Below are 24918 nucleotides of genomic sequence, written 5' to 3' on the forward strand. Positions count from 1 at the left end.
TGCCGGGAGATGCAGCAGTGCCGAGAGCACGGGTGTATTATGAGTAAAGAGATAAGTTGGACAGCTGCCGCATGCTGGAGTCGGGCGCTGCCGGGGGCTCGGTCGTGCCGTGCCCTCTTTAGCACTGTGCGGCTGGCAAGCCTCTGCCAGAAAGGAGTTTTCCGTGGGGGGGCATAGGAGCATCATCCCTGCACACTCTCCTGCCTTGCTCCCTCGGGTTGCTGCGTGCAGGGCTGGGCCAGCATCAGGGCACAGGTGACCTGACCCTGCCCCCGCTGGGACTGCGAGTGGGACTGGCTTGTGCTGCACCGTGGCCTCACACAGGTCCCCTGCTCGACTGTCCTTGGGGGCTGTGCCCATTGCCCCCCACCCTAACACTTCCAGAGGTGCCAGTGGCAGAGGGCTGCTGAAATTGTGCTGGTGGGAGGATGGGGAGCAGTGGGAGCTCCGAGGCCCCTGGCCAGAGCTGGTGAGAGGAGGGAGCCGGCTGTGAGCCCTGGGGTCACCACAACAGGGTTGATGGGGCACAAGACCTGGTTTACCCCTTGCCAGTGTCTCCTGCCAGGGGGAAGCCGGGTGGTGGTGAGAAGGTCCTGTGTCCTCGGGGGCCCCCAGAGTGGCTTTGCAGCTCTGGGGGACTCCATCTGTCCACCTGCTGGAGCTTGGGGCACAGTCAGTGCCCTCACCCATGGCAAAGGCCAGCGTGGCCCCAGCACACGACTGAGTCCACAGTGACTTTGAGGTGCTTAAGCACAGCTGGGACAGCAAGATGGGGGGGGGCTTATCCCTGGGTGAGCGGGTGCCCCGGGTCCCTGAAATGTCCCGGGTTCCTGGGGTGCTCCAGTCCCTGGAGGAACCAGACGAGGCACAACCCTCCCCCACCAAAATGTTTCCGCAGAAAATTTTCCCACTTCGGACTCCCCTGCCGGGGTCGTGCTGGGGCAGCCCCATCCCTACCGCGGGCCCCCGGCTCAGACCCTGCTCAGTGCCAGCGACCCCGCCCGCTGCCCCCCCTCAGCCCGGGGTCTCACCCCGACCCAAACCCCCCGGGGCCGGACTCTGACGTCTCCGGAGCCCCGGGGTCGGGCGGGTCTGGCCGGGATGCCAGCGGGCCAGGCGAGGCACTGACCCCGGCGAGACCCTTCTCCTTGTGTCCCGTCCCCCGGCTGCTGCTGCTCGTCTGTTTCGTTAGCGGCAATTAAACCTTTAACAACCCATTAAATGCATAATCGATGCTCCCCGGCTCCCCGGCCCAGCTAATGGGGTGAAGCGCCCCGGCCGAGGCGAGCAGATAATGAAGCAACGGCTGCGGAAGTAATGGGGTTTGATCCGGGGGACGGGACGCGCTCAATGGGGGCTGCACTTTTCACATGACATAATTGCCGAGGCTGGCGCCAGCCCGGGGCACCCCTCGGCCTCCCGAGCGCCAACAAAGGCCGGCTGGCGCTGGGAGCGGCAGCGCCGCACCCCCGGCTCGTTTGATCGGAGCCTAATTGGAGCGAGGGTGCTCCCCCAGCCCGGCCCCGCAACCGCCGCCCGAGAGCGCGGAGGGGCCCCGGGATGAGGATGCGTCTCCCCGGCTCCTTGGGGTGGGGGTTGTGTGAATTATGGAAATTCAGCTGTATTCAATAGGGTGGCACTGCGAATCTCGGGGTACCCTCCCGTGGGGGCACCCGATGCTGCACTGCACCTCCTGCAGGAACGGGCAAGATTTCTGAGCCCAAAAATACCTTTTAAACGCAGGGATGGCTCACAAGCGCCGAGCCACCTGGCCGGACCACTTTATTGGCACTTTCCTCGGTGGTTACCCACTGGAGCCTGCCCCAGGACGTGAGGGTTTGTGTGGGAAAAATCCAAGCGAAAAGGCTTTTTTTTTTTTTTCCCCCTTTAGATCCCAATCCTGTCCGGAAATGGCTCACTGCCCAGATGCGGCCATATCCTGGGGTTGTACTGTGAGAAATAGGTACAACTGGGAGCTGGGGACACCAGGGCGTGCTCCCACACCCTCGTGGCCGAACAGGAGCCCTCCCGCTCCCAGCCCCTGTAATCTCCTCCCGCGGGATTTGTCCCCTAAGCTTCTTATTTCTCTCTATTTCTCCCAGGCCTGAACGAACCTAGCCCTGCCCCGGAACAACGCCTCGAGCCCACTGAGCCGTGGTCCCTGGGCACTCTGCCCCTGGCGCTGCCCGCTAGTGGCCTGGCACATTAGGATGGCACTGCTGAGGGATGTGGAGGTGCTATTGCCCTGCCAGGGATGTGCGGTTGGGGCCCTACGGTCCCAGTCATGCTGTGCTGTGACACCTGCACCCCTTGGCACAGGCCGGGATGGAGCCCAGCCTCTGTGCATGTCACCACCACCCCCTCCATCCCCGGCCCCAGCAGGACAGACGGAAAGGGCGGGGGTGTGCCTCAATGTCCCTCTACAGGGTGTGGGAGCTGGGGCCCTCGGGGCTCAGGTTCTCCTCAGGGGTGTTGACCCATGAGCTCTCCACCACCCCCCAGCTCCCAGGGGGAGAAGAAAAGAGGGGGCTGTGGGGTGGTGAGGGGGTGGCCGCCTGCTGCAAGTTGAGCTTGGCAATGAGCGGCCGCCCCACGTTGACCTGCTGTCGCTCCTCCACAAAATCATCCATGCCCTGGTAGCAGTACTGCAGGTACACGGTGAAGGCCAGCTCCTGCTGCAGGGACACCATCACCATGGGCTCCTGTCCTGGCATGGCCATGGTCACACTGTGCCCCCAGCACCACCAGGCCCTGACCACTATGGCTCTTACCCGCAGCTTCTGCAAGCCACAGATCCGGCTGTAGAGGCAGAAGGAGGGGCAGCCGAGGCTCCAGACGGGCGCCAGCGGACTGCCCAGCTCCTCTGGGCTCTCCTTGTTGGTGCATTTGAGGTCCACATCCAGCTCCTGCCATGGACAACATCCACGTGAAAGCCATCACAGCTTCCCACCCTGCTCCCCAGCATTGCCTCGGTGGGGGCTTCAGCAGCTGCTCCCACCTCAGGAATATCAGTGAGCCGGGCCTCACACTTGGTGATGTCCTTGGGGGCAGCCACCACACGCGTGTAAATGATCATAATGTTGGAGAACTCAGCTGCGAAGCCCAGCTGGACAGTGACACCGCAGTCGAAGTGGAGGTGCCGGCTCTCTGGCAGGACTGGGGAGAGGACAGGGAGCACAGGGCTGGGACCTGCAGGGCTCAGGGCTAGAGCTGTACCCACAGGTGAGGTGGTTTTTGGGTCACCCCAGAGCAGGGGTGGCAACATGGTGTTCCTGTCTCCAGGATGGTGGCTCTGTGCCAGCACTTCCTCCTCCAGGTAGGAGGAACCCAGCAGATGTCGTTCGCAACCTCTCTGCTCCTGGGGCTGTCCCCCCTCTAGATGCCAGCTTGGGACAGGGTGGCCATGACTCACCATGAGCCTTGGCCCACTGCAGGTTCCTGGCAGAGGACTCATCCTGGCCCGGAGGGCGGATGGGGTCTGTGAGAGCCCGTCTCTCTGAGAGGTTGCTGCGAAGCTCCAGTGCCTGCCGTCCCCGCGTGATCTCCAGAGTGCCCATGTCTGCAGGGGCACAGGGGGTTGGCAGGGGCCACTGGGGGGGGGTCCTTGTTCCCCACTGCTCACTCACCCTCGGCCACCTTGTCCAGCAGCACCGTGATCTTCTCATCCTCCAGCAGCCAGCGCTTGAGGAAGGTGACGAAGATGCCATTGGAGAGTTCACCCTGGCTCAGCTCATAGGCTTCAGCATCCGCACACCTGCAGGGGGACAGGGCAGTGGCTGGATCTGGCATGGGGTCTGGAACTCCCTGGGAATTGGCCCCCAACAGGATGACAGCTCTAAGGAAGCCAGAGCTGGGTGTCCAGCCCTCTTCCTGTTCCCATCACAACATCTGCCCACTGTGCTGGGGACAAGTGAGAGCATGGCTGGATCCTGGATGCTTAAAGCATCACCAGCCCAAACCCCTGTGCTCTGGAGGAGACTTGGAGCCTCATGCCAGTAGGTGCTGCCCAAAGCCAAGCAGTGCCATGGGCACCTCCACCTGCCCTGTGAGGGACTAGGGGCTGCTGTTCGCCCAACCCCTCCAGCATCAAGAGTGGAGGGATGCAGGCATGGGGGTCTGAGCCCCTGCCCTGCCCTGAGCTAGGCAGGGAGACTCAGCCCCACTGCCTGTGTCAGGAAATGGTGGGAGGGGACCCACGTGGCATAGCCAAAGACGATGTTGGCTGTGACCTCCAACGCCCCAACCTGCGGAATGATGTCATCATTGAGGTTCCTGCAAGAGAAGAAAAGCTGAAGAGTGAGAACCTCTCCTACTCCAAAACCCACCCCAAAGCACACCAGACCTTGAGGGCTGCTCTGTGCTCCTGTGTGCCCCCCCCCCCCCCCCCCCCATTACAGTGTTTGCTAGCTCACAGGGGCAGTGAAGTCTTGGGGAATTTAGATAATGAAAATGAGTATAGATGGGACCCTGGGGGTGCCACACTTCCCACCCCTGGGAGTCACCACTCCCAGTCACCACCGACAGGTCCCTGTGCTGGCTCTCCCAGACTGACAGCTTGTCCCTAGATTGGTGGAAGGGCTGGGTCACCTCTTGCGGCACATGTCAAGCAGGAAGATGTTGAGGCCGGTGCGGCGCTGCTGCATCTCCCGCAGCACCCGCTGCACACACAGGCAGTGCTCTGACGTGTAGGCGCTGGGTGCATCAATGGGCACCATGAAGCTGTTGCCAAAATTTTCGTATCCATGCCCAGCATAGTAGAGTAAACCTGCTGGGGAAACAGAGGGTAGGTGACGCGGTGACATTCCCCCTGACTTGCCAGCACCTGCTTCTTTCCTGACTGCACCCCAAGATTCCACCAGCATTAAACCACCCAGCTCCCCTGGGTTGGAACCCCCCAGCAGGTGTAGTCGCACCGTAGACACCCTTGTCAAGGAGGAGGAGGAACTCATCGACGGCCATCTGCATCTCTGCCTTGCGCAGGTCCAGCAGTGACACCACCTTGAAGTTGAGCTGGTGGAGGAGGGCACCAAGGGCGTGAACATCCACGATGGGTGCCTGCAGCTGCTTGTGGTGCAGGTAGTGCATGTTGCCGATCAGCAGCGCCACTTTGTCCGTGGCTACAAGGATGGGAGAGGGAAGTGTTGTTACAGAGTGGGACACACCTGCTCTCCATGTTGCTCACAGAGGTGACACCCAACTCTGGCCAGCATCACTGTCCCTGGGTACCAAGGTACCCTGTGGCATCCCTGCTTTGCTGATCCCTCAGGTTATGGGTAAGGGTTAGGGTTGGGGTTTTGGGTTAAGGTGCTGATCTGCTCTCCTAATTCGTGTTGGGGCTGGGCTGCTCTTCCAGTATCCTGCACCCAAAGCACTTCTGGCCAAGTAAAGCCTTATGGGGTGACAATGAGGACACTGGTGACAATCAAAGCTCCCCAGGACCACCAGCCCTTCCTGGGCAGGCTCTTACCATAGAGCTGTCCAGGGCTGCCATGGTCTATGGAACCTGAGAAGAGAGAAATGCTGTGCCATGGCTCTCCAGTACCAGGGGAGCACGGTGGGCAGAGCAGCACAGACCTGTCCACTGTGCCCCACCTACCTCCATCCCCCTCCTGCCAGGAGCCTCCAGAGGTGAAGAGCCGCGGGCCTGTGGCAGAGGGGATGTCAGGGACCCTATGCATGGTATCATCTCCCATCATGGGCTGCAGTCCCCCCAAAACTGTGGAGCAGCCATGAGGGCTTTACTGGGAACAGAGCAGGTGGGGGGTCACAGAGGTTTGTCTGGCACCCTCACCAATCTCAACATCCACCTCCTGGCTCCACACCTCATGGAAGAGGTTGAACACTCGGCAGGAGTAGCTGCCCCGCTCAGCCGTTGTCACCAGCTTCACCTGCCAGCAGGATGGAGCAGGAAGCTGGGGAAGTGTGCCAGACCATGCTGCACTGTGCCACACTGTGCCATGCTATGCCATGCTGTACCATGCCAGAGGTTCCTCCATACCTGGAGCCGGGGTGTCTGTGCCCCTTCCACGGGGCACCGGTTCCTGAACCACTGGTACTGGGGTGGGGGGTTGCCAATGGCTCTGCACTCCAGCGCCAGCGTGTCCCCCTCGGCCAGGCGGCACGGCTGCGGCTGCCGCAGGATCTGCAGCCCTGCCATAGTCAGGCAGTAGCCACTGGCTGGGGAAGGGACAGGGTAGCAAATTAGGCACCCAGCCATAGCAGCACTCTGCAGAGCTGCTCCAGGCCCCAGGTCCTTCACCCACAGGCCCTGGCACCCATGGATGGCATGAGGCAGCAAGCATAAGGAGGACATAGTGCATATGGCTCGCCTGTAGGCATCATCACCCCAGCAAGCCCAGAGACCTTCACAGCTGAGCCAGGGCATTACATGGCAAATGGTACCACTGAGGACCCATCCCTGTCCTGATGGGGCGAGAGGTGTCCTGCAGATGATGTTCCAATCAGGCAAGTGGTTACCCATAGCTGTCAGCCCAGGGACAGAGATCTTGAGACCCACCTGAGCTGGGGCTGCTGCTCTTTTCCACCTGGACATGGGCCCACCTGGAGAAGGTGAAGGTGGCCCCACAGTTCACCCGGCAGATGTACCACTCAGGCTGGCCCGCCAGGCTGGCTGTGTCGATCACCAGCTCTGGGGATGTGGCTCCAGGCACCTACAAGACAGGAGGAGGCCAAGGAGTAGTGGGCTCCCACTTACCCGTGCAGGTCCCTCACCATGGATAGGGTGCGGGGGCCCTGCTCAGTGTGGCACAGTGGGACCTCACCTCCTGCCTCCCACAGAACCACTGGTACGTGAGCCCTGGTGGGCCGGTTGCGCAGCAGGTCAGGGACACCTGTGTCCCCTCTGCCACCACCTGTGGCTCTGGCTGTATTGTGATGTGAATCACATCCTGGACTGCAGGAGAGGAGAGACCAGCCTGGGCTGGCTGAGCCCCCTGTCCCACACTACCCCATACCATCCAGTCCCATCCCCACCCACAACCGATTCTTGTCTCCCAGCCTAGCCCATCCTATTACATCCCACACCTCTGTCCTGTCCCAACCATCTCATCCTATTTTGTCCCACTGGCATATTCAGTGCTATCCCGTCTACGCATCTCATCTTGCTTCAGTCTATCCCATCCCACTCTGCCCTATCCTGTCTGTCCTGTCCCATCTAATCAGATCACATCCTATTCTATCTGATCCTGTTGCATCCATCCCACCCCACCTTGCCTGCCCAGGACCTCTCTACCAGGGCAAGACCTCCAGCAGGAATTGCTGTTCTTCACCTCCATTTCCTCCTGCTGATCCCCTGTCCCCCGGTGCTCCCCTCCAGCCCCCCGGTTCCCGCTGCCCGTACCGGCGGAGCTGAGGACCCGGCAGGCCTCTTCGTGCCCCATGCGCTCCAGGCAGCCCAGCAGGTACCTGAGGGTGCAGTCGCGCTCGGCCAGGAGCTGCAGCAGACACTGTGTGGGGCTGCCGCGGGGCTCCAGCACCTTCAGCGAGCACATTTCCAGCTCCTCCGCGCTGCAAGCGCCCGCAGCCATCAGAGCCACAGCCCCGTCCCTGCTGGGGCCTCGGCGGGGCCCCAGCCCGGGCAGGGGAACTGGCCCGTGCACCCCTGGCTCAGCCTGCGGCAGAGCTGAGCCCATGTGCATTTTGGAACCCGGTCGGGGACAGCCCCCGGCAAGACTCCCCCTGCCCTACCTGCACTTGAAGCGTTTCTCGGCCCCAGCCAGCTCAGCCAGCTTGCGCCAGCCCCGGCCCGCGTTATCCAGTAGCTCACACAGTCGGGCCACCACTTCCTCGCCCAGCGAGCCGATGGGCATGCTCCAGTCCCCCATCCCTCCTGGGGACACCGAGGGAATGAGCTTTAAGTGGGTGATGGGGTGACAGGCACCCGTGCCCCACCGGACCCCTCTGGACACATGGTGACTTAGAGGGGAGAACAATGAGATCCGTGATGTCAGGACAGGACCTGGCTGGGCTGCACTGCTAGATCTGGCCACCACCAGCCAACCAGGAACGACACACACTGCCATTCTGGGAGCTGGGTAGCACAGGCATCCTGCTCACGCCCACAGCCTTGTGCAAGGAAGCAAGGTACTTTAGCCCAGCCCCATGAAAGGGACCTTCATGGAATGGGGCGGGGGGGTGGTCCATGGAACTAGAAAGAGGGGATGGCCCCCATCACCTTCTCTGTCCTGTATGGTGACACAGAGAATGGGGCCCCTGTATCCTTTTCCTTCTGGCAGAGGCCCCAGTGGGGCAGCAGCAGCCCTGTTGCTACTATCTGTATGGTGGCTCTGGAGCCTGCATGAGGGGGGGTCAACATAGGGTACGTGGGGATCTTGGGACTGGGACCCAGCTCAGCTTGCCCTGAATCCTGGGAAAGGTTTCAGTGTGACATGAACCACCTGAGCAGGGCCAGCTCCCTCCTCCTCCCCTCAGGTCCCTTCCCAACAATCCACCCCAGAAGGTCCCTTGTCCCCAGGACTGAGCTGCCCAGAACAGCTGGGTGACACTCACCCAAGCAGGGGGCTCCAAGACAGAGGACAGGGACCCAGGCGCTCCGTCTGCTCACCTGCTGCTGGACTTGGGATCTGGACACACTGGGGGTGATGAAACAAGGGTGAGCTGCAGGCCCTGCAAGGATGAGCACTCACCACAGGGTACGGCTGAGACCCATCAGCTCCGAGGGTGTGCACTGAGCCCCACACAGAGGAAATGAGGGTTCAGCCCAAAATCTGCCCCAGGCCCCTGTGCTACAGCACAGCATTTCTGCTTCCCTCCCTCTTCCTTCCTGTTGTGCAGCGTGGGTGCAGAGTTGCTACCCCGCCCACAGCCCCGGGGGGAGCTGGGCACAGCCTGGCCCTGTCACAGGGCACATGGTGTCAGGGCCACGGCCAGGCCAGGCAGAGGCTCCACTGTCCTTTCCTCACTGCAAAAACCCCACAGGTGCCTCTTTTCCCCTGAGCCAAATTCAAGCCCAGAAGGAGCTGCAGGGCAGCAAGTCCAGGGTGGAGGTGAACTGAGGTGACAGAGGCACCTCTTAGCCAGCTGTGCCCAACACACCAGCAGAACCAAGGCCAGAGGAAGCTGCTGGGCTGGGCTTTGCCCAGGGAGAAGCAGAGATAGGTCAGTGAGGCCCCCTCACTGGGAAGACCCTGCCTTCACCATGCAGCCCAGCCAAGCCCCAGCATCCCAGCACTACTGCTCCTGCTGATGGAGGAAAGGAGAGCATGGTGTCAGGAGGCACTGCAAAGGGCCACCGTGTCCCCTCCCTCACCTTGCCTGCTGCCCCACAGCACTGCCAAAGCCTACCCCCCATCCTTCCAGCCCTGGGGTGCACAGGCTGCTCAGGCCCCAAGATCCACCAGCCAGGGACACAGTGACACAGGTGGATCATTCCCCACCCCACGTCCCCATGGAGCCCTCAGCCCCAGCTGCTGGGGTACAGCCAGTGATGGAGCAGGACCCATGTGGGCTCTCTCTAAAACTCAGAACCTGAGCTTTTGCCTTAACAAACACACTGAGACCTTATGGCTTGTGTTGCCTCAGCCCTTGGCACGGAGGGGACCTGCACCAAGATTGCCCAGGGTCTGGGTTTGTCACAGCCTTTATAACAGATATCAGCCTCACCAGAGATTTATTTCTTATTTACAGGAAGGAAAAGAGACCAAAAGCCAGGGCAGGTCCCAGTGCCACCTGTGCAGGCACATGGAGGAGCCCCAAGCTCAGCAGCACCTACAGCTTCTTGCCCTTCTTCAACTTGTTGCGCTGCCATGTGTTGTACTTCCGCAGGCGCCTCCAATACTCAAGCGAGTCGGGGTCCAGCTCCTCCAGCTTCTTGGGGGGGCCGAGGTGGATCTTAAAGAGCCTGGGGGCAAATGCAGAGGATGTGAGCTGCAGGAAGGAGGACAAAGGGACAAGCACCACATGGAGCAACGGACATGAGTGACCACATGAGGGATGTGCAGATCCTTCACCCCACATCCACAGTGCACCCACTCCTGTCTCCTGACCCTGGAGAAGGTGTCTGGGTTGCAGAGGGGTAGTCTGCCTCCTCATAGAACACTTCCCTGTCCCTTTTACACAGCTCTGTGCCCCTGGAATGGCACCTCTGTCAGGACACAAAGGAGAGTGGGGCAGCACGCACCAGTCGGGGTACTCGGAGTCAGGCTTCAGGGCTACCTCCGGACCCTCCTTGAAGTAGTTGACGCCCATGGCGTGGGTGGCGAGCATGGTGGGGTCCGTACACACCTCCGGTCCCTTCACCACCTCCTTCGGCACCCCCTTGCCTTTGGACTTGGCGGCTGTGGGAGGAAAGGGCAGGGTGAAGGCAGTGGTGTGCCGGGGGACGAGGACGCAGACAGGGGAAGGGAAGTAGACTCGAGGGCAGGGGCATCGTGGGGCGGGAACACGGGCCGGGGCCGGGTGGGCGTGGGGGGCACGAGGAATGGAGGTGGGGCATCAGCACCGCCGCGGAGAGCGCGGGGCCGCGGGCAGGGCCGGTACCAGGGGCGAGAAGCGCGGCACCGGGGCACGGAGGGACACACGGGGGACACACGGGGCCGGGACCGAGGAGCGCGAGCCGGGGCCGGTACTCGTGCGAGCCTCACCGGGTTTCTTGGCGTAGCCGCGGGCCGGGGCGCGGAGCACAGCTCCGACCGACCGCAGCAGCCCCCGCAAGGCCATGGGTGCGGGGCACCGTGGGACCGGGGCGGGACGCGGCCAGGGCCGGGGCCGCGCTTGCGCCTGCGCGGGGCGAGCGGAAACGACGTCAGGAGCGCCCCGGCCCGGCCCGGCCCGGCCGGAGGCGCCGGTAGTCACTGAGGTCTTCCGGGCCGCTTCCCGCTCGCGCCGCCGGCTCCATGGAGAGTGGTACCACCATGGACTTCCAGGGAACCGCGCTGTCCGCCCCAGCCGGCGGCAGCGATGAGACCGTGGAGCCGCGGGCCATGGACACAGAGGATGGGCCCGACACCCCTGGGCGCTGTGCTGAGGGCGGGCGGCTGGAGGAGCCCTCCCGTACCGCCCCGCAGCCCGGCAATGGCTCTGGGACGGAGGCGTCGGGGTCCGACGCAGCCCCGGAGCTCGCGGGAGTCGCGGGCGGACGGACCGAGCTGTGCCGGGGCTTGGGAAGAGAGATGGAAACGGAGGCGATACCCGAGGTGCCGCAGGGCTCTGCCCGCTGGGAGCCCAGCGCCGGGAGCGCCGCTCGGGGTACGGGGCGCCCCCGGACCCCCAGCAGCGCCGATCCTGCGGGCATGGAGCTGGATGAGACCCCCGAGCCCCGCGCCGGTCCGGGTATCACCGAGTGGAGCGAGGATGTGGAGGACGAACCCTCGGAGATCCAGGGGCTGCTGGCTCAGCTCGAGACCCTCGACCCCAACCTCCGCGACCGCTCATCTGCCCCAGAGCAGGGCTCGCCATCCCCCTCGGGCGCTGGTGCCCGGCAGGGCCGCGGGCACTGCCCGGGCAGGTGCCGGCCCTGCCCGCTGCATGTGGCCACGGGCCGGGGCCTGGCCATGCGTCCCTGCTGCTCCCAGCACTCTGCCTGCGAGCAGCCCTGCCACGGGCTGCTCTTAGCCGAGGCTGACCGGGAGGATTTGCTGAGCCTCCTATGCTACGAGGGGGGGCTGTCCAAGGGTGATGCCGAGATCCCCTTGGCCTGCTCTGATGTCCTGACTGGGACCAGCCTGGAGATGCTGCAGGTTCATGAGGAAACAGCCACTGTGGAGAAGTCTGAAGGGCTGGGGAGGCCAGAGAGCTCGAAGGAAGAATCTTCTGGCAGCTGGTGTTATGGAGAGGGGCTTCGTGAAGACGAATCTGCCTGCGAGGGTGCTCAGGAAGGGTCCCCGGGGTTGATGTGGCCAGCCCTGCCTCCTGCTTTGGCCCCCGGGACAGAGCAACCATCTCATGGCACTGTGACCGTGAGTGCAACTGTGCCTTGGGCTGCGATAGGGCAGCAGGAGCCAGGACGTGCCCCTTGGCTCTGATCCCTCCTGTGGTCTGGGATGGGAACAAAGGAGAGCCAGGGACAACTTTCCTCAGGTCTTACAGGGCCTTGTGCTGCAAGATTGCCCGGACAAGACCTTCAGTACCAGCTTTGGCCCTGAATGCACGCTTGCATGGCTGGCTAATTCATGTGTACCCTGGGGCAGAGGCCGGTGGGTCCAAACAGCTCCTGTTTGGACTCTGGTCCTGCGATCCTGTGTCATCCTCTCCTCCAGCCCCAGGACCCTGCACTAGCACCCCCACAGGGCTAGGACCCTACTCCTCCCTGTCCAACGCTGGGACCCTTGTGTTGTTTCCCCCATCTGCAGGGACACTCTTCTTGCTGTCCCACTGTTCCAGGGCCAGGCAGGCTCAATCCCTGAGGTCCCAGCCACAGCCTCACTTGCTCTCTCATTGCTTTGCAGAACAGGGAATCCCCATCATCCTGCCCAGCCTTCAAAGAGGGTGAGTTGTTTCTGTGGTTGCACAGCAAGAGCTTTCAGAAGTCCTGACTCACCTGCTCTCACCCTGAATGGGGGTGGTCCAGGGTCCCAGTCAGGGAGAGAACAGCCAGCTCTTCACCCATCCAGAGTGGGTGCACCAGAGTCCACATGACTTGTTTGAGCCTTTGCTGAGGAAATGGAGGCGTGTCAGGGATCAGGGAGGGAGTATACTTGGGGGAAAGGGATGCTGTGTGTTCCCACAGGAAGGAGGAAGCAGCCCTGTTCTCCCAGTGATGCCTGGTGCCCATGTACGAAGCACTGAGCTGCTTCATCATGTGTAGGAATGCAGCTAACAGGCAGCAGGAGTTGGTACCCCCAGTTTCAGAGGTGGGGGAGCAGCCTCTGCTCAGTCCCTCCTAACACCTCAGTTCCAGGCCCTTGTGACCCAGAGGACTTGCTGGATGGTGTGATTTTTGGGGCCAAGTACCTGGGATCCACTCAACTGGCCTCAGAAAGGAACCCCCCAACCAGTGTCCGCATGGCGCAGGCCCAGGAGGCAGTGGACAGGATCAAGGTGCAGGACGGATGGGGGGCATGGCTGCCCCAAGCCTTGCTCCCTTGTGGATATGGGGCAGCACTCAGGATCTGCCTGAGGGCACCTGGCTTTGGGGCTGGGTCCCAGCAGCATCCTGTGACCTCTCCATCATTCTGCAGGCACCCGAGGGGGAGTCACAGCCCATGACAGAAGTGGATCTGTTTGTCTCCACACAGAGGATCAAGGTGCTCACTGCTGACACTCAGGTGGGCAGGGACAGCAGTAACCACATAGCTCTGTGGCTGCTTCAACATTCCTGTTTGGTCTCAGGATCTCAGCTTTGCTCCTGCACCAGCAGGGTCTTGCCCCGTGATGGCCTATGGATGAGGACACACATCTGGGAGGGGACATGTCACTTCATAGGCATCCTGTGTCATGTCCTTGCCTCTGTGTCGCCGCACAAGGCTTCCCACGTGACCTGTACCCTGTGGAGCTGCTGGGATCCCAGACCGAGATCTGGGGAACCCAGGCTTGAAATCTGGGGAGCTCTGTGTCTCAGGATTAATTTCTGCATTATAGCAAGAGGGAAGAGCTGTCCTGTCCCCTGGCAACACCAGGGACACAAATGAGTCGTTGATGAATGATCTGTTTGTGCCTTTTGGCACAGACATGGTTTCTGCCCAGCACGTGCTGGGCAGCTGCGCCACATCCCAGCACCATGGCTAAACCCTTCCTGCTTGCAGTGCCAGCAGGCTCATGGCTGCCCACGTGCACTGACAGCCCTGAGAGAGCTGAACTCTCTGTCTGTGTTCCCTTTGCTAGGAGGCCATGATGGATCACTCCCTCCAGACCATCTCCTACATTGCTGACATCGGCTCCCTCGTGGTGCTCATGGCACGCCGGAAGCTTCCACGGCGCTCAGAGGTGGCAGAGGAGAAACGACTCTACAAGATGATCTGCCACGTCTTCCACTCAGCTGATGTGAGGCAACACATGGATTCCTGGGGTGGGAGGGTGGCCCTGGGGACCTGAGTCCCATCCCACTTTAATACTTGGGCATTCTCGCCTGGGGCTGCAGCAGAAATTGCTCACTCCCCACAAGGGAGAGGCTAGGACCCCAGCCTGAGAATCTCTGTGACACACAGAGGCCCAGAAAGCAGAGTAGTAGGGAAGGTTGGCTCCAGACAGGAGCCCATTCAGGCAGGGAAGGAGCCAGGACACCCTGGAGCTCCCAAGGATGATTCCTGTCCTGGGCACTGCAGAGCACTGGGAGCTGTTGGCTGCAGCCCTGAGCCATAGGCAGGAACAGCCCTTGTCATTCCCCAGGCCCAGGTCATTGCCCAGGCCATTGGGCAGGCATTTGGCGTGGCGTACCAGCGCTTCCTGGAGGCCAACAGCATTGACCCCAGCGAGCTGAGCCCTTGCCAGTACAGCCGTGCCCTGGAGGACCAGGAGCAGTACAACGCAGAGCTGACTCACTTCTCCCAGCAGGAGAACTGCAAGGATGTAAGAGCTGCTCCGGGGGGTGGGGGACAATGTGGGGAACGCACTGGTACCTCTGTGGCTCCCTGTGCAGCTGAGGTGCCCTCTACAAAACCAGACCCCATCCCAGCCAGCTCTCAGCACGGCTGTGGGCTAGGACATGTGCTCCATGACTCTGGTGGAGACCATAACCCACCTGTACTACCCCCAGGTCTGCATCCGGAAGCAGAAGGGAGAGATCTTGGGCATCGCTGTTGTGGAGTCAGGTTGGGGCTCCATCCTGCCCACTGTGGTCATCGCCAACCTGATGCATGGGGGCCCCGCAGAGCGGTCGGGCGAGCTGAGCATTGGGGACCGCCTCATGTCAGTCAATGGGACCAGCCTGGTTGGGCTGCCCCTGAGCACCTGCCAGAGCATCATCCGGGTGAGCCAGGGCAGGGTGACCTCCTGCCTCACCCCAGGAGGGAGATGGGGAGTGGCCTGAATGATCTGGGAGTGTCTGTGACACCAGGATTCCCTTGGGGCCCCCAGCTTTGGAGGCAGGTGTGCAGAGGTCATACCTGTCCTGCAGGCTGTGACAGCTCCTGCTCAGACTGCTTGGAGGAAGGCAAGGACAAAGCTGGGGACTGTACTTGATGTGGCCCTGCCTGAAAAGGCAGGTGGAGGAGGAGGCAGGCACCTGTCCTGAAGGGAACCTGTTCCATCATCTACCTCTCAGTAGGATGGGAAGGAGCTGAAAGCAAGGACAGCGCGTAGCCTCAGGGGCAGGGGTGTCTTGGGCTGGGTTTGTAAGTTCTTGTCCCTGGATTTGTATTTGCAGTATCCCTTTGTGTGCCTGAGTTGCCCCACTGAAAACAGGTTGCTAATCCTCAGCCCTCACACGAGCAACATGGCTGCATTGCCCCATAACCAGTCTGAATAGCTCTCCAAAATCTCACTAAGCCCCATCTCACCTTTCAGGAGCTGAAGCACCAGACTGAGGTGACACTGAACATTGTACACTGTCCCCCTGTCACCACGGCTGTCATCCGACGCCCCGACTCCAAGTACCAGCTGGGCTTCTGTGTTGAGAATGGTGTGGTGAGTGTGCATGGGATTGGAGCTGAGCCAGGGTCTGTCTGAGGGACAGGCAGAGCTGGCTGTGTTGAGGAACCAGCTCCCAGCTCCCACACTCCATGTGCTTGCCTGGGCCAAGGGATCACACGGCTCTGCTGTGCATAGCAAAAAGCTCCTCACAGCCTTTGTGCAGCACTGATGGTGGTATCGCTCTACCTGGTGCTCTGTAGCTGTTTGCTTTCAGGGTGGTAGCCTCTTCCTGGCTTTCTGGGCATGACCCCAGTTGCAGCTGTTGCTGTCTCCTGTGCCCTAGCCACTCCCTGCCCTGGACTTTCCTGTGGCTCCATTGGGAAGGCAGAGAGGGGCATTCCTGGGCTCAGTGGGAGCTGGGTGGGTGGCACAGCCACCTCATATACCAACTGGTGCTCCCCCTAGGACTGGAGATGTGGGTCTCTCCTGATGCCCCAAGGCAAAGCTCAGTCTCTGCAGCCCAGGCCTGATGGGTGCCAAGAGGGTTCAGTTAGTGGAGCATCACAGCCTTGTCAACTGGGGGACAAAATCCTGGGGACTGCCCTGGCCCCAGCTCAGAACATCATTCTGGTGGCAGCAATGCACAGAGGCTGGAGGAGGTGTGCACCCCAGGCAAGAGCTCTGGCCAGAAGCCTACAGGGCAGTGAGGGGTTGGAGCAGTAGTGACAAAGGGCTGGGCTGTGGGCACAGCCCTGCTCTCACAGCACTCCCTGCTCCCAGATCTGCAGCCTGATGCGCGGGGGCATTGCAGAGCGGGGTGGCGTTCGTGTGGGGCACCGCATCATCGAGATCAATGGGCAGAGCGTGGTGGCCACGCCCCATGAGAAGATCATCCAGATCCTCACCGAGGCGGTCAGCGAGGTGAGCTGGGCCCCCACAGAGCTGCTGGGCTCGGAGCTGTGTACCAGCTCCCTCCAGCCCCAGCTGGGGTCTCTAATCTGTGCTTCTCTGCCTAGGTACACATTAAGACCATGCCGGCCTCCACGTACCGTCTGCTGACAGGACAGGAGCAGCCCCTCTTCCTCTGAGCCACCATGCCTGGGGCAGGCAGGAGCGAGCCCAGGGCTGCAGGGGCAGGACTGGCTTCGCCTTCTGCCCCAGCCCTGCATTAGAGCCCTCGGCAGGGCTTAAGTCTGCACCTCTTTTGTTTTACTCAGGACACACTGGGACACTGGGGGCCAATGCCAGCCTGAGCAGCATCAAGGCCTGCGGTGCCATGCTTTGGGCACTTCTCCCCCTCCAATCACCTTTCCCCACCTCACAGTGCCTGAACAGTGCCTGTCCTGCTGCTGCACAGGATCCCTCGCCTTGGCCTTGTGACAGTGGGAGGAGGGGAGGGCCCTATCCCCCCATCCAGTCACTGACTATTGTACTTTTATACTCACCAACGGTGCCTTTCCCAAGGTGAGGACGGTGCTGGAAGCACAGCTCAACTCCAGAGCTCAGCCAGCACAGCCCCAGAGCAGCACTGAGCCTGCACACCTGTGTGTGGGTATGCACTGGCACCCCTGAGGGATACCCAGCAGCTCCCAGACTCAGCCTTGGAGAAAGAAGCACTCTTAGCACCTGCTCCTGTGGCTTGGCCAGAGGCCTGTTACAGTGCAAACTCACAGTTAGACACACTGCACCAAACTAGGAACCTGCCTCAACTTTTTTTTGGTGCTGCCTTGAATCTCTTCTGCATACACAGCCTGGCCCAGAGCCACAGCCCTTGGAGCAGCAGAAGGGAGCAGGGCATTGCCCAGTCCCATATCCTGTGAGCTTGGGGCTGTAAGCCTTTTTGTGAGCAGCACTCTGGGCTCCCAGGGCTTCAGCAGTGCTGACCTAGCTGTACGTTTGTGCTCGGTTGCTCTAAAATAAAAAAAAATGGGAAATATGGGAGGCTGCATTTGAGGAGCTACAGGGAGACTGCAGCAGAGGAGGCCCAGCTCTGGGGCACACATCCCAGGCCTGCAGTGGTGCCAGGCCCCAATTCCACCTGTAATACTTCATCATACACAGGGCCACTGGCCATCACTGCTGCACAGTGTTCCCTGTATGCTGCCACCCCGCACCCCCAGAAACGACCCATCCTGATCCAAACATCCCTTTTATTCCAGTACCAGTGGCTGTGGCCAAAAGGGAAGGAGGCACATGTTAATGCAGGCACTTGGTGATGCAGGGTATAGCAGGATTAGGCCCAGCCCAGCCTGGCCACAGGGGCACTGCCTGAGCTGTCACCTGCACCCAGTTGTGCAGGGTTGTGTGAAGGACAAGACAGCAGTGCCACTACACATCTGTGGCTGGGCCCCACTCGTAGTCTTCATCCTGGTCTGAGTCATCCCTGGCCCGTGTGAACCTCCTCCTCACTGCCTCGTGCTCGTATTCCCTGAGGGACAGAAGGGTGGTGAGGGCTCTGCATGACAGGGACAGTGCCCTTCTGGGACTGTCCCCTGCCCTGTGGGGCTGCCATCCCCACCCTGGATGGGTGGGATCCATCAGGGTACCTGATGCTGTCATAGTGCCTGCCCTGCTGTGACTGTTCAGGCACCTGGGGAAGAAGAGGTCGAGGTGTCAGGGGCTATGCCCCAGCCTGGGGTATTTGCCCCCGGACACCCAGAGCTGGGCACAGAGAGACAGCTGGACCAACAGCAGCCAGAGGTGACACCCTGCCTGTGCCATGAGGATGTGAATTACACTCCTGAGCCAGGCATTATCCCACCCTCTTCTGCCCCACCAGGCTCTTGTACCAGTCTGGGACAACCCACCTGTTCACTCTGGCTGTGGCTTGGGGCCAGCTGTGCTGGCTCAGAGGAGCGGGCAAGCCCGGGCTGGTCACAGGCATCCTCTGCCTCACCATCAGTGAAGGCGCCCACCTCTCCATCTGTGTCGTCGTAGTCGCTGTTGGCATGGCTGTCACATGTCAGGTAGCCTGAGGCCACTGTGCTCGGTGGGTTCAGCAGTTCCAGACTGTCCTCGGGTGCTACATCTGCCTGAGGGGTGGGGATGATGGGGACATGGGACCCAGCCATCGGGGGCCAGATGCAGCCCCATCACCTGCCTGGATGCAGCCCCAGGTGGCCAAGCCTTGCCACAGAAAGCCTGTGCCCCGTACCTGCTCTGCTGTTGTCCAGACAGGCTGGCTTTGCTGTGTCCTTATGATATCCTGGATCTGCTCGTACCAGGCATTGCCACTGCCACTGAGGCTGATGGTGGCTGTGAAGAGGTGGCTGCAATACTTCTTCATCTTGTTGGCCTGGGCATAGAGGCGCCGGGAACTCTTCCTGGAGTCAGGTGCCAGCCACTGCCGCATGGCCTTGATGCCCTGCCGGCTCTCAGGCTCGCAGAACACCACCACTGGATAGTACTGCACGTAATTGAGGCGCTCCACAGCCGAGGGCGTGATGTCCAGCAAGGCGTGCTTGTTCTGGGGCAGAGCACAGTCATCAGCCCTGCTGGAGCAGGGATGGGGGCCATGGGCTTTCCACAGGCCCCAGCTGGCTCCAAGGACATGGGAAAGGTCTCACCTTTTCTGCAATCTGCCGCACTGAGTCCAGCTTGATGACCTTGGACGATGCCCCGTCTCGGGGCACGCTCGCTGCAGAACGCAGAGATGGGGCGTGAGAGGGGCTGCACCTCCAACAGCCCCAGACTGGGCATGGCCATGCCCAGTCCCAGGGATGTGTCCCTCAGGGGAGAGAGCGAATAAGCCCAGGAAGGTGTTGAGGTGTCATAGGGAGGGAGCCAAAGGTAAAGAACTCTCACACTGTCTGTCTGCTGGATATAATTTTCTCCTCAGTGTGGGGGCACTTACGGGCAATTTCAAATAGCTCGGGCAGCTCCCTGCTCAGCTTCTGCACAGCGATGTCTGCGATGGGGCCCAGGATCACCACCGGCCGCTTGAAGCTGGCTGTGGCAGGACAGAGGTGCTCAGGGTGACTGAGGGCAAAGGCAGAGCTCCCGGAGCACCCAAGCACCCAGCCCTGCTCCTTATGGTGCCCACAGGCCTGCAAATTGCCCTTCTCCCCCCAGGAGAGGAGGCCCATCAGCATCCACAGCAGGGCAGCCCCAGGACCAATATCCCCAAGGTGGCTCAGGCTGTCCTGGTGCCCACCTTCCTTGAGGACCACCCTCTCATATGGTGGGTAGCGCCCCTGCTTTGTGAGGGCAGACAAGTCCTCCCTGCTCTTCCGCAGCATCTTCTTGGCTCCCCGCAAGCCCCGCAGCTTCCAAAACTCAGCCCTTGCCCCAGAAGGATTGGCACCAGACGTGGCTTTCAGCACCGACTCCAAGCTGGCAATCTGCTCGGCCCTGGGAGAGGAGAGGGCTCAGAACCTGCAGCCTCTGGGTTTGAAGAGCAGGTCAGAATCTGGCACCCCTGCTCAGTTGCACAGCCAGCAGGAGTAGACTTCTCTTTCTGGGACTTTGGTCAAGCTAACTTGTCCCACCACCCTGAGAAGGGATTTCACCAGCTCACACTTCCCACCACTGTCCCACCAGCCCTTGCACTGCCTCTCACTGAGCCCATCCATGTCCCCAGGTGACTTGGGAGCCTTCTCTGTCTCTGCTTGTCTAGGAGCTGTTTCCTGGCTCCATCCCTACCTGCTCTGGTTGGGGATGATTCCCTTTTCCTGCTCCTGCAGGTCCCTGCCCATGCGCACAGCCAGCCAGCTCCCCATCCTGCCCCGGTACATGGTGTCCAGCACATGGAACACGTCCCCACGGACAAAGCTGAGCCCTGATGGTGTATCCTTCTCAAAGTCAAAGTGTGTCCGGATGTAGAACGAGTCACCCACATTGGACGAGATCATCTTCCTGTAAACTGAAGCCCAGAGCAAGAGGTACCATCAGGGGAGGAGGTGGTGGAAGAAGATGCTGGAGAGATTTGGGAAGGCACTAGGCTGGCTGGGAGGCTCCACAATAGCCCTTGCTGCTAAGGAGGGTATTGGGGACACCCTTTCCTCCCATGGCATTCTCAGGCGTGCTGGGGACAGTAGGATCTGACTCCCCAGCACATACTGGCCTCTCCAGGCTGAGCCATGGTGCCAGAAAGCCCCTGTGCTCTAGGGAGCCAAGGCACAAACAAGGCTGGGATGGTCTGGTCCCCTCCCATCAGCTCTCTGAAGGAGGAGGAAGGGGGAAGAAAGACCACCCTGCAGGGACAGGAAGGGCCATGGCAAATCCAGTAAGTCTGATGCTTGCCCAGAAGAGACAGAGGATGGAGAGGCACAAGCCCAGGATGAGCCTGGTCACCACTCACTGTCCTGCTTGCTCTGGATCCACAGCGTGACCTCCTCGCCTGGGGGCAGGGCCATGAGATATCCCACAGCCTCCTCACGGGTCAGGTTCTGGAAACTGGTGTCATTCACCTGCCACAGAAAAGCACTTGGACATGGTCCTGCCAGCAGGACAGAGGGCATGGGCACCAGCAGGGGACCCAGGGACAGCAGTGCCCAGGGCAGAGCAGGAGAGGGAACTGTCACCCTGGAGGTGATACCCTGGGGAGATATTGGACCCAAAAGGGCTGGGTCAAATCCAGGTGCAGCAGCATATGAAGCATTTTCAGCCTCTGATACCTGCAGGATCTGGTCACCTTCCCGAACGCCCTGGCTGTCAGCTAGGCTCCCCTCCTGCACACTCGACACAAAGATGCCCACATCGTTCCCACCCGTCAGCCGCAGCCCCACACTCTTCACCTTCACAAACCGTACGACCCTGGAGTTGGTGCTGTACCTGCCACAGGGAAGTACAGTCAGCCCAGTGGGGACATGCAAGGACAGGACAGGGAGGCGCTGACCTTGTCACCCCAACCCTGTGACACGGCAGCTCTCCATGTCCCCCAGCCATTCCCCCCCTGCCTCTTGTAGACATACCTGTCCTTGTGGGCAGCTTGGGCAGTGGGGCTGGTGTGGGGGCTGTGGCCATCCCACTCCATGGCTTCCAGAAGGTCTGCAGGAAGGAGAGCTGGTCCAGGAGCAGGTCCAGGCTCTGCCAGGGGTTTGGGCAGTGGAGATGCACAGGTGCCTGGAGCTCCTTCAGTGCTCTACTCACCTGGGCCATGAGCATCAGCTACAGTCACCTCGGCGGCAGGCTCCCTGTTCAATCTTCTCCTCTCCCTGGAACAAGGTCGGGCAGGATTTAGGCAGGGCACATGGGCAGTGGAGACAGAAGAGCAAGCTGGGAATAGCAGTAGCACCTCCAGGGTTATTGGCTTAGGAATGGAGAACCAGCATCCACCAGACAGGTGGAGAACACAACAGGATCTGCCAGGGCACAGAGGGGCTCATGGGGACAGTGTGGGCCTTACAGTGAATTTGTCCTGGCAGCAGCTGGAGGTCGTGGGGAGGCCTCTGGAGATGCTGGATGGGACAGCTCAGAGTCGATGTCTGAGATATCTGCAGCCACAGGAGGGGAGATGCATCAGTGGCAATGCAAGCCCCTCTGCTGTTTCTGACCCTCGCTCTGCCACTGTGTCTCTCACCGTCCATCCGGGAGCTGTCACTCTGGCTGTCAATGTCAGGGATGTTGACTAGGAACTGCCGGTGGTCACGGAGGATGAGCAGGGTCAGGACCCCCTCTGTCTGCTCAATGAGCTGCTGGGTTTCAGCCAAGGACATGTCCTGGCTGGCTACCCCATTGATCTGGAGGGGTAGAGTGGGAGGCCTTAGGGCACCTGATCCTGGGAAAGTCACCCCCAGGAACACCCCACTGATATAGGATGCTCTGACTGCCATCTTCCTGATCCCTTCCCAGCCCCTCCAGCCCAGCTTCAGTTCCTGCAGCTTCACCTATTCTGTGTCCCTGTTCCTGGCTGTTTGCCAGTGTGACCTCATTCCGTACAGAGGAAACATTAGCATGGTTCATTAACACCCACTTTCACCTGCCTGGGGCTCTGCCCCGAGGCAGGATTGCACAGACCCCTCTGACACCTGAAGCTCAGTTTTCCTTTGCCCTGGGCCTAGCACTGCCCTTCCATGCCCTGGCCTGGTGCAGGGAGTCAGACCCCAAGCAGACTCTGGGGCTGGGATCTCCCTGAGTGGTAGCTGCTTTTCCCAAAAGACTGTGGGATGTAATCCCTACTGTTTACCCCAGAGTCACTCTGGCATCAGTTCCCAGCAGCCACAAGTCTGCCTGGACCAGGTGTGCAAAGGGTCTCCCTCCCTTCTATTTCCTCCCCACCAAATACTTAAAGCATCACTTTATCTGACAAACACCTGTGACTGTCATGAAGTGGGGACACAGACACACAGCCTTGGCAGCAGGGAGCTGGGCCCTGAGAGCCCCTGCAGGGTCCGTGGGACAGCCAGTGGGGCTGGGGCAGGGAGTGGGCACAGACAGAACTGCCTCCAGCATGGCCATGGCTGCAGTGACACACACCAGCCAGGGACGAGCCCTCCAAAGAGCGGCAGATGAGACCCACAGTGAGCGCCATGCACCCGGAGGACCCCCTACCTTCAGGATGAGGTCTCCCTCCTGCAAGGAGTTGCCCTTGGCCGCCAGCCCACTCTCCACTATGTGCTTGATGAAGAGCTGACTCCCCAGCTTCAGGCCATACTCTGCACCAAAGAGAGCCTTGATGGTAGCAGTCAGGCAGATGCAAGACCCCCTCAAGGTCGCCCCTCGGAATCTATGCCACAAGCCCCAGCTCCCCTTGGGGTACTGGCAAGCCCCAAAGCTGAGCTCTGTAGCCCCCAGCTGAGGGCAGGAGGTTTAGTGCACCCAGCATGACATGCGCTGTCCCTTTGTTGCAGCCAGGCCCTGGCACCCACCCAGCTATCGTCTCCTCCCTGGGGAAAAGCATGGTCAAAAATCAGGCAATGAGACCCAGGGACAGCAGGAACAGGAGGGCCTCACCTTCATTCTGTTTCTGCTTCACCAAGACTGACGTGATGGGCTTCATTGGCACATCCTGGCGTGGCAGCCGCTTGAAACCTGACACCAGGGCCAGCCCATTGGTGTCCCCGTCCTTGCCAAAGGCATTGGCAGAGCCATGTCGGCCGTGGCCTCTCCTATCCGAGCTACTCTGCATCCAGTGGCTGCTGTCCTGGCTTCGCCTCTGGCTCCGTGACACTGGCTTGTGGTGGCGACGGTCATCATGGTGGTGACCAGAGCTCCTCTCACTGGATGAGTCCCCATCATAGCCCTGGCTATGATCCAGGTCATCCCGGGAGCGGTGCAGCCTGTAGTCCTCATCTGAGTCGTAGTGCACAGCAGGGGACCCAGGGCTGCTCTTGCTCACAGGAAGGTGAATCTTCTTCGGTCTTTTCAGCGTCTGCAGGTGCAAAGTGAGCAGGAGAGGATGGTGGATACATCTGCCTCTGCCAGGAGATGTCCCTGCAGCAATTCCCTTGCCCCAAATTCTGGGCATGTGTGGACAGGGGATCTGGGACGGGGACAGGCACAGCGTGAGCATGACGCCAGCCCCCATCCCACCACAGAGCACACTCACAATGTTGGCGATCTTGCCACAGGTTTTAAGTGTCTGGATGGCGACAGATGATGGGACATTCTCCATGGAAAGGCCATTCACCATCACAATGTGATCCTTCCTCCTGGGAGGAAAAATGCAGCTGTGACTCTATCCGAGGCACAATTTCCAGCCCAGGGAACTAGTGGGGTGGTGAGTGTACCCCAAGGGATCCCATTCCAGCCAGGCAGGGCAACAGCACAACAGCAGGAGCGATTCTCCACCCTCCCCACCCTTGCTGGCAGCGAGCACCCCCTATAGCCCCATGTCCCCATGCACTCACTGGAGCTGACCCATTGCTGGTCCCCCAGGCACCACATCTGAAACAAACACTGCTGTGTCTCCAGTTGTCCTGTTGGGACGGTCACGGCCTCCAGAGACAGCAAATCCAAAGCCCCGATAAGGATCCTAGTGGGCAAGGGAAGAAGGGGGCTCAGTCAGAGTTGACCCCACAGACCCCATGCCCTCTCACAGTGGGGCCACCCCAGGTGACACTCACCCTGCTTAGTGTCACTGTGTGCTGCTCCCAGATCACCATTTCCTCCATGGTGGGCACCCACCAGCACAAGCTGGGGAGAGTGACAGTGGCAGCCGGACGGCCAGGGGGCTTTAACTGGCTCTGGCTCCTCTTTGCAACTGCTGGCCCCTTCCTCAATCCAACATCAGGCTGCAACAAAGAACAGTAGCAAAACAGCCATGAGCACCAGGGACTGTGAGGCTGCAGGGGACAGAGGCAGCTATGTCACACACCCCAGCTAATCCTGCATGGCTCCGAACCCAAAGCTGCCTCTATGCACCATGAAATCACATCATGGGGGTCCATTCCCTCAGACATGTGTCCATAGAAGAGGAGTTTTTATGCAGGACAAGGACAGGAGTCATCTCCATGTCTGGGACCATGCCATCCTTGTGGTCTGACTCTGCTC

The 24918-nt window shown here is 60.7% G+C and overlaps 3 protein-coding genes across 4 annotated transcripts; 1 reads left to right on the plus strand and 2 right to left on the minus strand.

The window, feature by feature from the left end:
* Nucleotides 1–1777: 1777 nt before the first annotated feature.
* Nucleotides 1778–10746, minus strand: MRPL54 (mitochondrial ribosomal protein L54). The gene is given in 21 exon segments (XM_062509925.1): nt 1778–2675; nt 2772–2906; nt 2999–3156; nt 3413–3559; nt 3627–3754; nt 4198–4272; nt 4588–4765; nt 4914–5117; nt 5468–5503; nt 5597–5644; nt 5792–5888; nt 5999–6091; nt 6093–6177; nt 6514–6671; nt 6783–6913; nt 7361–7527; nt 7708–7849; nt 8530–8612; nt 9752–9880; nt 10160–10316; nt 10623–10746. Coding segments are annotated over 21 exon segments (2682 nt in total). The 5' UTR covers nt 10699–10746; the 3' UTR covers nt 1778–2420.
* Nucleotides 10747–10837: 91 nt separating this feature from the next.
* On the plus strand, nt 10838–17403 carry APBA3 (amyloid beta precursor protein binding family A member 3). 2 transcript variants are annotated; one of them, XM_062510084.1, is made up of 10 exons: nt 10838–11936; nt 12426–12465; nt 12872–13017; nt 13158–13244; nt 13801–13959; nt 14305–14484; nt 14672–14884; nt 15421–15540; nt 16267–16407; nt 16503–17403. In XM_062510084.1, exons 1-10 carry the CDS (start codon nt 10875–10877, stop codon nt 16572–16574), a joined length of 2220 nt encoding a protein of 739 aa, XP_062366068.1. In that variant the 5' UTR covers nt 10838–10874; the 3' UTR covers nt 16575–17403. The 2 variants fall into 2 exon arrangements, with proteins under 2 accessions (XP_062366068.1, XP_062366069.1); XM_062510085.1 differs by lacking the exon at nt 14305–14484.
* A 366-nt stretch (nt 17404–17769) lies between these two features.
* On the minus strand, nt 17770–24554 carry TJP3 (tight junction protein 3). The gene is made up of 19 exons (XM_062509913.1): nt 24492–24554; nt 24276–24400; nt 23975–24077; nt 23380–23797; nt 22978–23081; nt 22007–22166; nt 21833–21920; nt 21577–21641; nt 21399–21474; nt 21102–21258; nt 20786–20894; nt 20128–20347; nt 19640–19836; nt 19340–19435; nt 19053–19123; nt 18641–18952; nt 18294–18518; nt 18033–18076; nt 17770–17914 (listed from the first exon to the last, which is right to left on the minus strand). The coding sequence occupies exons 1-19, from the start codon at nt 24537–24539 to the stop codon at nt 17815–17817; spliced, it is 2718 nt and encodes a 905-aa protein (XP_062365897.1). The 5' UTR covers nt 24540–24554; the 3' UTR covers nt 17770–17814.
* Nucleotides 24555–24918: the final 364 nt, after the last annotated feature.

Source organism: Cinclus cinclus, chromosome 28 (assembly GCF_963662255.1).
Source record: "Cinclus cinclus chromosome 28, bCinCin1.1, whole genome shotgun sequence".
Classification (NCBI taxonomy): domain Eukaryota; kingdom Metazoa; phylum Chordata; class Aves; order Passeriformes; family Cinclidae; genus Cinclus; species Cinclus cinclus.